This window comes from Cygnus olor, chromosome 8 (assembly GCF_009769625.2).
Source record: "Cygnus olor isolate bCygOlo1 chromosome 8, bCygOlo1.pri.v2, whole genome shotgun sequence".
Classification (NCBI taxonomy): domain Eukaryota; kingdom Metazoa; phylum Chordata; class Aves; order Anseriformes; family Anatidae; genus Cygnus; species Cygnus olor.
The window spans coordinates 11,283,558-11,297,647 of NC_049176.1; the positions used below are offsets into that span (position 1 = coordinate 11,283,558).

The 14,090-nt window shown below is 45.7% G+C and overlaps 1 protein-coding gene across 3 annotated transcripts in view; it reads left to right on the plus strand.

Annotated features, from left to right (window-relative positions):
• Positions 1-14,090, plus strand: part of ACBD6 (acyl-CoA binding domain containing 6) — an 81,997-nt gene that overhangs the window by 31,450 nt on the left and 36,457 nt on the right. For all 3 annotated transcript variants that reach the window (XM_040565180.1, XM_040565178.1, XM_040565179.1), the window contains 2 exons: positions 3,953-4,058; positions 11,495-11,584. In XM_040565180.1, coding sequence (XP_040421114.1) covers positions 3,953-4,058; positions 11,495-11,584 — 196 coding nt within the window. The remainder of the gene's footprint in view (positions 1-3,952; positions 4,059-11,494; positions 11,585-14,090) is intronic.

A 14,090-nucleotide genomic window follows, 5' to 3' on the forward strand; every position in this document is an offset into this window, starting at 1 on the left:
TCCTCAAGCAGATGCAAACACGTTCCCTGCTTTTACAAAGCCTCAGGTGGTCGCAGATTTGAAGACTCGTCCGTCAATAAAAAGGGTCGGGGCGTGTATGCCACACAGTCTAACACAGAAACGAAATTGCATCTCAGTCTTCCTCTTAGCTACCATTGTAAATATTTGTGTACGTTGCCATTAGTTTGAGTTTCATGGTCTTTCCTATTGAAGGTGTGTTTCTCCCCTAAATTAGATTATTTTTTTTTTACTGCTAGGAGTGCTAGGATTTTTCCCCTGTAACATTGCTCAGACAACACCATTGCAGTGTGACTTATGATTGTATCTCTGATGTGATTCTGCCTGGAGTCGTAGGCTGGTTTGGTTTCTAGGCCTTGCTGCTGACTCTTACCAGTTTTACAGGTAGAGTGCAAATACCTGCTAGGCACCGGTCTGAAAGCAGTGCATCACTTTGCTTTCTTGTAACTGCTCTGGTGGAGGGGTTGTTTTGTGTGTACTCCTACACACAGACATGAAACAAAGGGAAAAAACTCAGCTGCAAGTATTTTTAAGCAATGTTTCTTATTTGTCCGGTGCCCCTCAAAAAAAGGGGTGCGGGAATTCAGTTCAAACTCCTTTAGTGAGCTTTTCTGTCCATTTACCTTCCTGGTTTTGGCACGTGGCAAGACCAAATTAGTTTGAATGCCTGAAGCACTTCATGGGACTATTTTGTTTGCAGATAAAATGTCTTTGTTAGGGCTGCATGGACTTCCCTCAAATCTATTTGTCAAAAAGCTCACTTCTTTGATTTGTAGAATGGATTGAGAGTCTATATGATATATATATATTTTTTATTTTATTTTATTTTTAAGTGGGGGGCAGCAGGAGAATGGTTTAAACCTTGACAAATAAATGCACTGTAGAAAGATGAAATTTCCCCAAACGTTATCTTCATGTGGGCAAATTGCTATCCTGGAATAATTCCATTGTGGAGCCTGTTCTGAAAGAAAAGTGGCTTTTTGGAAGGAGAAGATACAGAGCATTCACAGAGGCGGCTATTCCAGAAAAGCTAAATCATACCCAAATAGCTGCGTCCATTTATTCTCCCTCCAGACAGTACCGGTATCCTCGGGAGAAGACCACAGAAGTTTGTCTGGAGGCAGTGGTAGGATGATTGCCCAGTTTGGCTCCAGCACGGACTGCAAGCAGTTGCTTCGTTGCTGCTTTTTGCCTTCTCCGCTGGTACCTTTGGCTCTGCCACGCAAGGTCCAGCAGGGCTGGTGTCATTGCCAGGGACGGAGGGTGCAGCCTGAGCTCGGGGTTGTGACACAAATTCATCCAGGAGTAGCTGAGGATGGTTGTGGACTTCCTTAGGAAGGAGAGACCGGATTCCACTTTGACGGTACGGAGGAGAGAATCATCTGTAATAAATGGTGTGTGTCTGTACAATGAGGGAGAAGCTGTTCGAAGCACATTGTTCCGTCTTGTCTGAATGGCAGCCTCACCCAAAAGGCTGCTTTCAGCAGCCGAGGGCACGTTTGAGAGGTTGGGCTAACAAGGTAGGACCGGAGGGACCTCCCGGCACATCAAATCAGCCCTTGTTAGTAGGCGCAGGCATGCCTCATAACCTCCATCGCGAATCTGTCAGATCCCATCTTGAGCAACATAAGCGTTTGCCTTTTCCTAATCCCACCATGAGATTCTTTTTTTCCCCAGAATTCAAAGCAATCACCTCTAAAGCATGCGGCGATTTGTTCCCCAGGAGCTGGTGCAGGGTACAGCCAGGGCCTCTGCCGAAGGAGCTCTTCAGAGACCAGTTAAGAAACTGGAAGATGTCTGTAATGCCTCTGTGCTTATATGGGAAGTGTGAGACCTTGTCCAGCCCACAGCTCCTTGCTGGAAAGGCACAGCTCAGGAGGACTGCAGTGAGTGCAAAGAGCAGGGGTGATGTGAAGGGCGGTGCTCCTGAAGGAGAAAGGTGGGAGAGATTGGGGCAAATGGCTTCCTAAGGGGAAGTACTGGTATTTCTGCTGCTGGAGCTAAAGATGAGCACTATTTTATTTTATTTTATTTTATTTTATTTTATTATTTTTTAATTATTTTTTAATTATTATTTTATTTTATTCCCAGACTTTTACTGGCACTCAGGAAAAATGCTTTAAGTCTGAAGAACAGAGTGTAACTGGCAAAGCTAGATAAGTAGCAGTACAAGACTGAAAGTCAGAGTTACACCACGGAGCCCTGTCTGTCCTGATGTGAGGAGGGACGTGGCCTTGTTGGCAGCAGCATTTTTTTTATTTTTGCTGGGGTTGCAAATGGAAGAGCATCACTTTTTCTCTGTTTGCAATTACTCAGTAATGCAAATAAAGTTCTGATTTTACTTTTGCTGTGACTCACGTCAGCCCGCAAGGTTTGAGAGCAGATAAACGGGAGGAGTGCCTTTACCTTTTAGCACCAGGAGAGCTGTTTCCCTCGAGCTGCCCCGTTGCACTGCAGACATGTTCTCTGCTGCCTGCAAGGCTCAGAGCACGGTGACCTCCCTGCTGGGTCTGGGCTGCCCCAGCAAGCTCCCGTTCTTGCAAGGCATTGCCTCTGAGGCTGTGGTTGTTTTCATATATTTATCATCCTGCAAGTGACCCTGTTGCGATCCTTTTTGCAGTGGTGGTGTTAAGACAGAGCTTGGCCGTGCTCGTGTCCGAGAGCAGCAGGCTGGAGCATGCGAGGGGCCAGCACCCATTCCCCAATGCCTGCTGCTGGCAGCAAGAGCAACAAGTTGGGATGTCACAGGTGTTGCAGTTGCACCAACAGCCTCTGCTAGAGCTAAAAGCAATATTCTGTCTTCAGATTTACTAAAACTTCTCTTGCCAGCCAAGCAAGCAATTTCTCATGAAGTTAAGACCTCTTACGGGTTCTTAAAACGTGCAAGAGCTTTGTGTGAGTCACTGGAGCTACAGCACTCCATGGCAATTAAAAAAGCAAATGCAGGAACCTTTTTACCCTGCTGTACAAATCTGCACTTGCCTAATAGGGCACACAGGTCAGATCAACCCGTCTCAGAAAGGATGTAGTAGAAGGAGGAAGACTGAAGTTGAGGATGAAAGGGGATATCAGAGGAAGCATGGAGCTTCTGTCCGAAGAGACAACAGGATGGGTTGATAGGAGAGACGGTGACTACAATATGAGAGGTCTGCAGACAGTATGAAGAAGGTGAATAAAGCACAATTATCAAAGAGTACCCAATAATATAAGGCATCTGTTTTTAAAACCACCAAAAGAAAGTATTAGTTCATTGTTCACCCCTTCACATGCAGAACACTAAGTTGTAGGGCTTTCCTTTAGTGAGGCCAAGAGCATGAATAGGTTAAAGAGCAGAAACGAATTTGAAAAAGGACCTGGAAAAGGCTGAGAAATACCCTCACCTGTGCGCAGCCTCTAGCTACAGAAATCCTTAAGCCACTGAGTTTCATAAGCTGGGAGGATCTAACCAGGGGACTGATTGCTTTGCACTTGTCCTGTTCCTTCTGCTCTTTTCTCCAAGCCTCTGTTAGGGGCCTCTGTCAACATGGTATTGGAAGGTCCTTTGGTCTGACCAAAATCAGCTGTTGTTACGAGCTTGTTTGTGTAGCACGGAGAATGAAGGTTTAGCCTTTTATCTTCTGTGGGATTGCAGAGATTTATACCAGGACTGAATGTGGTTTGTGTTGGCTGACTTTATAGACTTGTGCCAGCTCACAGGAGCAAGTCTTCTGCCCTGGCACAGTATTGTTTAAAAGAACCTTTGTTTTCTAGGAAGCAGGATCTTCTGTCTCTTACCTGGAAAAAAACATGTTGTTCTTCATGCACCGTACCAGGAGTCTGTTCCACTCCAGTGATGCTATTGAAATGTCTGTGGCAAAGTTAGGGCGTATGATGTGCACGTGGCTTTGTGCTGTGCAGTAACACAGTGCTTCTCTTGCTTTTGTTTCCTGAATAGGGAAGAGGACAAGAACATTTTTGACTACTGCAGAGAAAACAACATTGACTATGTAACCAAAGCCATTCGATCAAAAAAAGTGGACGTGAACGTTGCAGATGAGGAGGTATGGATAAAAAAGATTTAAAAAAAAAATCTTTGTTTTGCTTATTAACTCAGTGTTAGGCCTTTTCAAAACTCCTTAGTTAGAAATGTTATAAGGTACTCCAACACTTGGTCACTGAGATGAGTGTAATCTGTTTGAAAATGGTAGCTTTCCACTGGATTTCTGGTAGTGGATGCCCTCTGATGCTGTAGCACATCAGAAACTTCCTATGTTATTGCCAGCAACACCAGCTGCAACTTGCAGAGTAAGACCCCTTGCATGCCTCCCTTTCTGGAGGCATCATCCAGTCTTTTTTTTTTTTCCTTATCTGAATCAAAACACCATTTCCCCACAGGGAGCTAATACAGCTATTGCCAGAAACCCCAAGAAAAAGACAGGCGTCTAAAATGTGAATTGTGTTGATCCTTTTTTTTGGTAAAAGTAAACACCTGAAGCAGACAGTTCAGCCCTCAGGATGTGGAGCAGAACCAGCTTCATCGCGCTGGGTTCAGTGCTTGCATACTGCCACCTAGCCCTGCTCTCGGTCAATAGTATGTACAGCTACTTTTGCCCACTGCTCTCCAGCACATTGTGTCGTGGTGAACAGATGAAGTGCTTACACATTCATAGACTGAGACGCCACAAATTCAGTTGGGTTCTCCTGTAGCTCTAAGCAGATTTCTGCCCTCTGAGCCATGACAGCCCCGGCTGGGGCTCTGAATGCTGATGGCAGGGCCTTTTATTATTAATCAGGAATTCGTGTGAATTAATTTTCAGAGGAGAGGGAGGGTGTTCACGATCAGGCTTGGAATTTCACATCGTAAATTCAATGAACTGAAACTGCCGTGTGCCACACGGTCGCTGCAACAGCGCCGTTACTGAGCTCCTTCTGCTGACCACAGGCTACAGCAGTGAGCACCCAGGGCAGAAGCTCAGAACATGGCTAGAGTCCTTTCATTGATAAAAGCTCACTTTTGAGATCACGCACTTGCAATAAGTGCAAATAATAGCATCACACTTTGTTTCCATTGACGGGATGCTCAGTCGTAATTAGGAAGATTCAGAAGCTGTTACCTTCCTTTGCATTCAAACAGCAAACGTGCTTGTTTTCAGCCAAAGAAATCATTTGTTTTGTTTTTTAAATTGTGAGAGAGAGCTGAAATATTTGTGTGCTCTCAGTGTAAACATTCAGAGCCAGATCTGAAAACTGTAAGGTGATGTCCTCTTTGAGAGTTACCAACGAGTCCGATGTATGAGGGGGCCTGTTTCAGAACTCACAGGTATTCGCCTGTGACTCTTGCAGAGCAGGGAGCTGCTTCAGCAAACCTATGACACCTCTGCAACCTGTGAAAGGTTGATGGAAAGGTTCTCACTGGTGCAAAATCTCCCGACAGGTGAAATTCTCACAGCCTCACTTATTTTTGCTTACCCCAGCAAATGCTTGGCACAGAGAAGTAGGAGCCTCTTTTTTTTCTTTTTTTTTTGGCAAGTGCTGGCTTCCTGAGGCTCGATTCTAACTGGTAAATAAATAAATTAGAGTATCAAAAAGGAAGATCTGAAAGAAATATTTATTTCAGTTGTTTTAGGGAGCTGAAACCATTACCAGTGTTGTTCGGTATCCAAATGTATTCTTCAGAATCTGGAGTGCAGCTGATTTTCCAATATCGTGCAGGTTGATCGAAGTTTTAGAACCCATTTTAGGATGGAGATAACCCAGAGCAAGCCTTTGGAAGAGTGAAGTGTATGCAAGCATAATCTTGTCATTTTCATTAACTGTTTTAGTGTTACTGCATAAATACATCCTGCCGTACCCAGAAGATGCTTCTCCTAGCCCTCAGAACATAACTGACGCTGTCAGTCTTTTGATTTAAGCACGTATAAATTTAAAATGGCAGCAGGGATATGTACAGAGTTAACTTGTTATGGAGCAAAACCTGCCGAAGCACCAACCACTCTCGTGCTAACGGCAAAGACGCCAGGCACAGCCTTTCTTCGTGGGTGATGACTCGGCCGAGGTTGTCAGGTGCTTAGGTTTTATCTCCAAGTGACGCATTTGTCCTGTACCTAATCGCATCCTCTCTAATTTGGCGTGAGCCTGAAATAAGTTAGCAAAAGGAGAAAATGAGAAGAAAAATGTAAAATGGGGACAAGCCTACTCAGAAGCAAAAGGATTTCAGAAGGGGCAAGAGAAGTCTGGTGGCTTTAGACAGAGACGGGCTTGGCAACTTGGGATGCATAAGCTGTCTACTTCCCTAGATTAAAAAAATGAATAAAAACCTTCATGTAGAGCACTGAAGCCTGCATACCTGCTAACAGTTTGGATATAATAAACTTCAGTTTAGAATTAGACAAAGAATCTAATGACAGTAATCATGTACAAGCCTCCATTTACTCTATCTAAATTGCCCAGAGTTCAACAGGATAGCTTGCACTCACTTAGAAGAAGTCGCACAGACTAAAACAACCAGTTCCTCATGTGTGTGTCAGCAGGATTAATGAAAGAAGAAATGGACTGTGGCTGTGGGGTTACCACAGCGCTTCGGGCACGTTCCGGGAGCAGGGATTGTTTGCTGCCTTTATGGGAAAAATATTTCTTCAACTATTAACTAACCAGAAGTAGTCCAGAAGCGTAGATGAGCTGCTTTTGTAATTTGTGCCAAGGGCCGTGGAGGCTGTGGAGAGAGGTTTTTTATAATTGTTGGAGAAATCCCAATAAACAAACATGTTACCTGCGTGCAGCATTTAAGCCCTTGCCAGAGCTTAATGATAAAAGGTGTCTGGATGATGCTCATTTGGTCCCCAGTTCCCATGCCGTTGAGACAGCGAGTGCCAAGCTGCTGCCAGCTTGCCAAGGCGAGGGCAGGTGGAAATGGGTTCGAAGCAGCATCATGTTTCTGGGCTGCAGGCATGCTAAGGAAGAATTTCCCTGAACGTTTCCCAGCTCTGAGAGTGCTTGACTTCCAAATCAAAGCTGAATTTCACCTGGATTTTTGCAACCGCTGCCCTCCCGTTCACCACCTCCCCAGTCGCAGGAAGGGGATGCAGCCATTACGTGTGTCTCTCCTTAATTACCAGAAATAAATACTTGCTCCAGGTTGGATCAGCTGCCAGTGGTATACAACAATTACAGCTGCAAACATGGTACCTAGAAGGACACCCTGATATCATGGTGTATCCGCTGGGTTTGGCTTTGTTCTCCTCTTTCTCTGCGCAGGCTAATTGATATGAAAATCATTCCCATCCGCTCGTCTGCTGAGGCTCGGTGTATCCGAGACAAATCCCTGTCCTGTGCTTTGTTTGTGAACACCCTGTGACTTGGAGCTGAGCAAAATTCATATGCTGCTGGCTGAGAGAAACTGCTGCGGGAGCTGGCCAAGCTGGCAGGGGTTGTCCAGGCAAAGCACAGAAGATTTAAGAGGCAGGGTTAGTGCACTGGGGCTATTTTTATGCTTTTTTATTATTATTATTATTAAATATTTAAGAGGCAGGGGAAAATGCATCCTTTCATGTAACTTCTGCAACAACTGTTGTGTGTTTGAGCTGCAGGGCGCGAGCACCTCGATGTTTGACTGCGTTTGGGCAAGACCTCGCCACTGCAGTGCTTTCCCCTGCAAAATTATTCGTGTCGGTCTGAGCCTTTCACTGCCTAATGAAATAGTCATATGGGAAGTGCTTTGGGAAAGCTCAGTCTGTGGCTTTTCACGTTTCTGCCCTGTCATTTAACCACGCAGACACATGTTGATAGCAAGCAACAGCTGTGCAGGCTAAAGAATTTCGCGCTGTGGATAGGTGATAGCCGTGCTGCACAACGAGCTGAGATCGTACGTCCGGCTGAAGTTTGGCTCACCCCTGAGGCTTTTTTCTTGTTAAAAAGACATGGGGAACAAGTCGACTTTGTAGCTGTACTACAGTCTAAAGGTAGTCTTAACTACCTTTAGCTAGAACTCCTGAATATTTTAATATGCTCCATTCTATGCAAACAGTGGTGAATATCTTCTTGTTTTAAATACAAGTTTCTTGGCAGCAATTTTTGTTATATCATAAGGAAGTGGATATTGCTCTGCAGGTATTTCTACTTCCATATCAAATGGTGTGTTCTTGCAGAGGAGGTCTCCGAAGTCCCGAGCACCCGGTGTTTAGGAGATAACACACTGCAAGGGTGCAGCCACTTCTGGGCTGGAACGTGTCAGCTGCTTAATAGCGCACGATTACAATGCAGAGCCATTTAAGGCACTAATTGGAAAATATTGTACCCATTTAGAATTGCAGAGAAAATATATAGGTAAGCAGAGTGTAATTATCCAAAGTGGAATTGGCCCAAGACTTGAAATCCATACTCCTGCAAATAGCACAAGGAGATTTTTAATGACTGTAGATGATCGGGCCTCGGTTTCTCGTCGTGTTCACAAGGCAATGTTTGCAGCAGAAGCAGCTGTCCAGTGTGGTAGGAAGGGACCAGTTGCACCCTGCTGCAAAATCGCCGAGTTCACAGAATCGGCAGCCCAGTTCCTCCTGAGCTGTTGGTCTTCCTTTGTTGGTCTCAGCCAAACTCAGCAGCAATAAAATGGAATAATCACAGAATCACAGAATCGTCTAGGTTGGAAGAGACCTCCAAGATCATCTAGTCCAACCTCTGTCCTAACACTAACAAGACCTCCACTAAACCATATCACTAAGGACTACATCTAAACGTCTTTTAAAGACCTCCAGGGATGGCGACTCAACCACTTCCCTGGGCAGCCCATTCCAATGCCTAACAACCCTTTCAGTAAAGAAGTTCTTCCTAATATCCAACCTAAACCTCCCCTGGCGCAACTTTAGCCCATTCCCCCTCGTCCTGTCACCAGGCACGTGGGAGAATAGACCAACCCCCACCTCTCTACAGCCTCCTTTAAGGTACCTATAGAGAGCGATGAGGTCTCCCCTGAGCCTCCTCTTCTCCAGGCTAAACAACCCCAGCTCCCTCAGCCACTCCTCGTAAGACTTGTTCTCCAGACCCCTCACCAGCTTCGTTGCCCTTCTCTGGACTCTCTCGAGCACCTCCACGTCCTTCTTGTAGCGAGGGGCCCAAACCTGAACACAGTACTCGAGGTGCGGCCTCACCAGAGCCGAGTACAGGGGGACAATCACCTCCCTAGACCTGCTGGCCACGCTGCTTCTTATACAAGCGAGGATGCTGTTGGCCTTCTTGGCCACCTGAGCACACTGCTGGCTCATATTCAGCTGCCTATCAACCAGTATTCCCAGGTCCTTCTCTGCCAGGCAGCTTTCCAACCACTCATCTCCCAGCCTGTAGCGCTGCTTGGGGTTGTTGCGCCCCAGGTGCAGGACCCGGCACTTGGCCTTGTTGAACTTCATACAGTTGGCCTCAGCCCATTGCTCCAGCCTATCCAGATCCTCCTGCAGAGCCTTCCTTCCCTCGAGCAGATCGACACACGCACCTAACTTGGTGTCATCTGCAAACTTACTGAGGGTGCACTCGATCCCCTCGTCCAGGTCATCGATAAAGATATTAAAGAGGACTGGCCCCAGCACTGAGCCCTGGGGGACTCCACTAGTAACCGGCCTCCAACTGGATTTGACTCCATTCACCACAACTCTTTGGACCCGGCCATCCAGCCAGTTTTTAACCCAACGAAGTGTACGCCAGTCCAAGCCACAAGCAGCCAGTTTCTTGAGGAGAATGTTGTGGGAAACGGTGTCAAAAGCCTTACTGAAGTCAAGGTAGATCACATCCACAGCCTTCCCCTCATCCACCAGGCGCGTCACCTGGTCATAGAAGGAGATTAGGTTCGTCAAGCAGGACCTACCTTTCATAAACCCATGCTGACTGGGCCTAAGATTCTGTTTGTCTGGAGACAAATGTAAAACAGCATATTATAGCCACAAAACTGTAACCTGAGTTTCATGGAAAGGATAGAAATGGCTTTATTTTGCCCTACAACTGCACAAAAAATGCAATTATGTAATTTTGGTATTGTTCTTATACGCATATGTAAAGAAAGTGGAGCAACCAGTTGGAAGTATTGACTGTTATTGTGCATATTGAAGATAGCGCTTCTTCTGAAATAAACATCTGGCATAAAGAAGTTGCTATTATTTGCCCAACTGAAATCCTTATTCTTAAGTAATTACCAGCCCAGGTAGAACTTACGGATGCTAAAGATAAATCGAAGATCTTTCCATGTTTACCTTTTTTTTTAAAAATTTACTCTTTCCCCCTCTTAGACTTTGGTTGTGGTGTTGAGTACAAGAGCATCAATCATTAAATGGCCCCATGGATGTCATCAGTGCTTCCATGGAAAGTCATTGTCAGAGAATTCATTCTGATTCAAGGTTAATTAGTGTAACATTAAAATTATGTGTTACAAAAATTAATTACTTGCTGGGTCAAAAAGTGTGTTAAAAAGCTTAATGCCTTGTGCCTGAGTTCGCGTTTCCTCCCTCAAAATAATGGTCTGCCTCCGCTGCTCCTGGAGAATGCCCAGCAAGAGGAGGGCGAGCTCCAGCCCCAGGTGTCTCCTGCCCCACCTGCAGTTTTTGGCACTCGGCTTGGGAAGCTTGGCTCACGCTTCCCGTTAGCAGATGAATGAGTTGCTCACCTTGCTCACCGCCGCTGGGTCGAGAGATTTATGGCCAGGCGGTGGCTGATTTAACTGCTTTCGCCTCCGAAGGTCTGGGGCTGGTTTGTTTAGGAATGGGAAAAACAGGGGTCAATCTGGCGGTGTCACGGGTTGGGGGATGAGTTCCTGGGTTTTTACAGTGATTTCCAAGGGCTCTCCTGAGCACCACATGCTGTACTAAGTCAGGAGGGGCTGATGACACCAGGAAGCTTAAATTATTAAGAGTACCTAACAAACAAAGAAAAAAGCCTTGCATCCTAAACTGTTTTCATCTACCTTTCTCTTTCGGCATGTAAAATCTTCAGTAGTTCATAGAAAATGTTAGAGCTCCTTGTTAAAAGGCTGTTACTGCTTTGGACTCAATGAGAACCCACCCCCAGAACTTCAGTTCACAGACTCTGCAGCCCTCTCTGATGCCAGCCGAGAGTTGAGCTACGACAGTCGGTCTGTGGAGGGGTCCGTGATGGACAGGAGGATACAAACTTCCCATCCCAGGGCGGCAGAGACGTGCAGGGAGTGTTCAGGAGCCGGGATTTGTAGGAAGGGGATGGGAAGAAAACTGCAGAGGTTTGGGAGGTGCTGGAGGCAAGGATGCAGCAGCCCACGCCACAGAGCTGGGAGGGAGGTGGCTGTGGGTGACACCTGCCCAGTTCTGATCTCCTCTTGCAGCAGAGCCAGGGCCCGCAGCATGGGTTTCAAGTCCAGATCAGGAGCACCAGTGTGTTACGTACCTTTTATTTTGTTTTTGTTATTGGTACTCAGTACTTCATAGCATGACTAGATTTTTTGGGCTGTTTTTGGCTAGCTCTGATAATTTTCTCTTGGATGTTGTAGGGCAGGGCTCTGCTCCACTGGGCGTGCGACAGAGGACACAAGGAGCTCGTTTCAGTACTGTTACAGCACGCTGCCGACGTTAACAGCCAGGTAAGGAAGGAATGAAAGGCTGAACTTGAGTGATGTGTTACGTAGCCTCCTGACCAAACGTTGCACACAACTGAATTCTTCCAAGACTCCACAGCAAGTTCTTTCACACCATTAATCACAGAGAAGAGCATCCAAAAGCGTCAGAGGGAAACTGGCAGCAATTTTGGCATCCCTTAATACACCAGGCTGGGAACTGCACTGCTTCAGCAACAGCTTAGCAAGGGGTTGGTTCCTTCTGGCCAGCCAGCTCGAAGCTGCCTGCGCTCACAAGTCAGCACTCCCAGTTTTGTCAGCTTGTTGTAACTAAGGGCTGACCTGTCTAAGTGGGATTGTACTCGGAAATAATTGTTCAACGTATTTCTGTCAAATTGTGATTGACTGCTCTTTACCAGCGTGGCTTTTGTAGCCTTTGTTCTCCTGCCCGTGCACCTCTCTTGACAAATTTGCTAGCTCTTACCAACAGTGGCTTAAACAGCCTTGCGATAGGCACGTCGGGAACTTGTACAACCTTAACCACACTTGCAACCTGCAGGCTTCTCAGTAGACCTGTAATGTTCATAGGTTAAATACAGCTGTGCTAGTACTTACACACAAAATCTTTGTTTTAAAAAAAGTCTATCTGGCCCTTGCCTGAGCAGAATTGCAGATGGGATGAATGTTAGGAAGCACGGCTCCAAAGGACCTGGTGAGACACCTATTTTCATGCTTAAACCTTGGAGTTTTTGGTTTTGTAGGAGTTTTTCCTTGGATAGGAGGGCAGTGGAGCCAGTAGAAATGGGGGGGTGCACTGATGGCGTGGCGTGCTGTCACATTCCAGGCAGAGCTAGTGAGCGACACGTCAGGTACGTCTGGGAAGAGCTTCAGCCAGACACTTCTCTGTCCCCTTCAACCCAACAGCCCAAGAGTGGGTTTGGTTTGGAGTGCTGTGCCATGACAGCAGTCTGAAAATTCACTTTTTTGATGTTTATCTCATTTCTTTGGGGTAAGGGCTGACTCTTAGAAGAAAAGGCTGAATGAAGAGTCATCTTATTTTTCCCTGAACATTAATTTTCTGTTAAATTCTCTTTTTTTTCTGATGTATTGCACATTTTCCAACCAGATTGTTTTTGGCCAGTAACAAAAGGTTAATAATAGCCATAAAAAGAAAATCAATCTTTGATTTTTTTCCACCAAGGTAATAAAGGAGAATTTTTATAAAGGTTCTGGTTTGCACGTAGGTGTGTTCCCTGAGAAGGCAGACACATTTTTATTCTCAACCACTTATGAATTGCAATAACATCTCAAGTCTTTGTGAACCAATGTTTATTTCTTTTTCATTTTGACCTTTCTCCTGTGAGAATTCATATCCAGACAAGGAACAGAAAGAATTTTGTGAAGAGCAACCTAAAGAAAAAGGGGAGAGGGAAAAACTCTGGCTTCCTAACAGGCCATATATGCTGCAGTGTCTGCTCTTCCCGTTACCAAAAGCTCTATCAGTTAATGTCAGGGCTATAAAGAAGGGTGGGTTAAGTGTAAGGGAATCTCTGGTGACTTGAATCAGTGGCGCAATTATTTCAGCCCGACGTGCTCTCAGCAGAGCTTCTCTTCGCAGGCTGCCCCAGCCCGGTGTGCCAACAGCCTCTGCAATTTCCACCCGCTCGAGACTTCGGGTGCTTTCCCATCTCAGCACCTAAATGCAGGCAGTGTAAGAGAGAGACTAAATTTGGGGATTGTGAGGGTTAGGAGTAGCTAGTGAAGGAGAGAGATCTTACAGAGTAATGTTTATTTTTTAAATTATCTGTGTTTTAGTATGCTTCTAAAAATTAGTCCAATGGCCTGACAGATTTACACTCTTCCATTACCACCTCAGTACCACTCATTCTTGTGGCATGTTCAAAACAGCTTTGGGTCTTGGAATCACCATGTGCTTCTGGACTGCCACGGTCCTGCACCCTGCTTTTTGGTTTAAATGGTGATGCTACAGTTTCAGAAGGACGTCCCTGAATAGCTGCAGCCATTGAGTTCTCTGATTGTTCATAATTAGCTCTAATGGCACGTTTGAAAAGTGGTAACCGATTGCCATGGGCAAAGGGATGCAGAAAGGCAACAGGCTTCTCTCCTCCCTGAAAAGGGGCGTTTGTGTAAGTGAATTACCTAAATCTTCAGAGCCAGAGGCCATTTCAAAGTGGGTGGTGGTTTGGTATTCTGGGGCTCTGCTGGAAATATCCGGAGCTTGGGGATCGGTCTGAAAACAGCCTCCTGCCACTGGAGCTCTGTTTGCTTGAAGTGTGTGCTTTTAACTGAGCAATGACATGGAAGGAGGGGGAGCATATTCGTAACCCAGCAGTTACGAAGCAGCTCAGGCAACATAACTGTAATATCAATTTCTAGCTTTAAAATATATGAAGACATGAATAAGTTTTCCTTGCAGAAGGTCAAGCAACAAAGGAAAACCTTTTTCCTCTGTTGAAGCTTCAGTTGTGACAGCTTTTCCTTGCAGCATATGCTGTGGCCTTAGAGAGGAGGC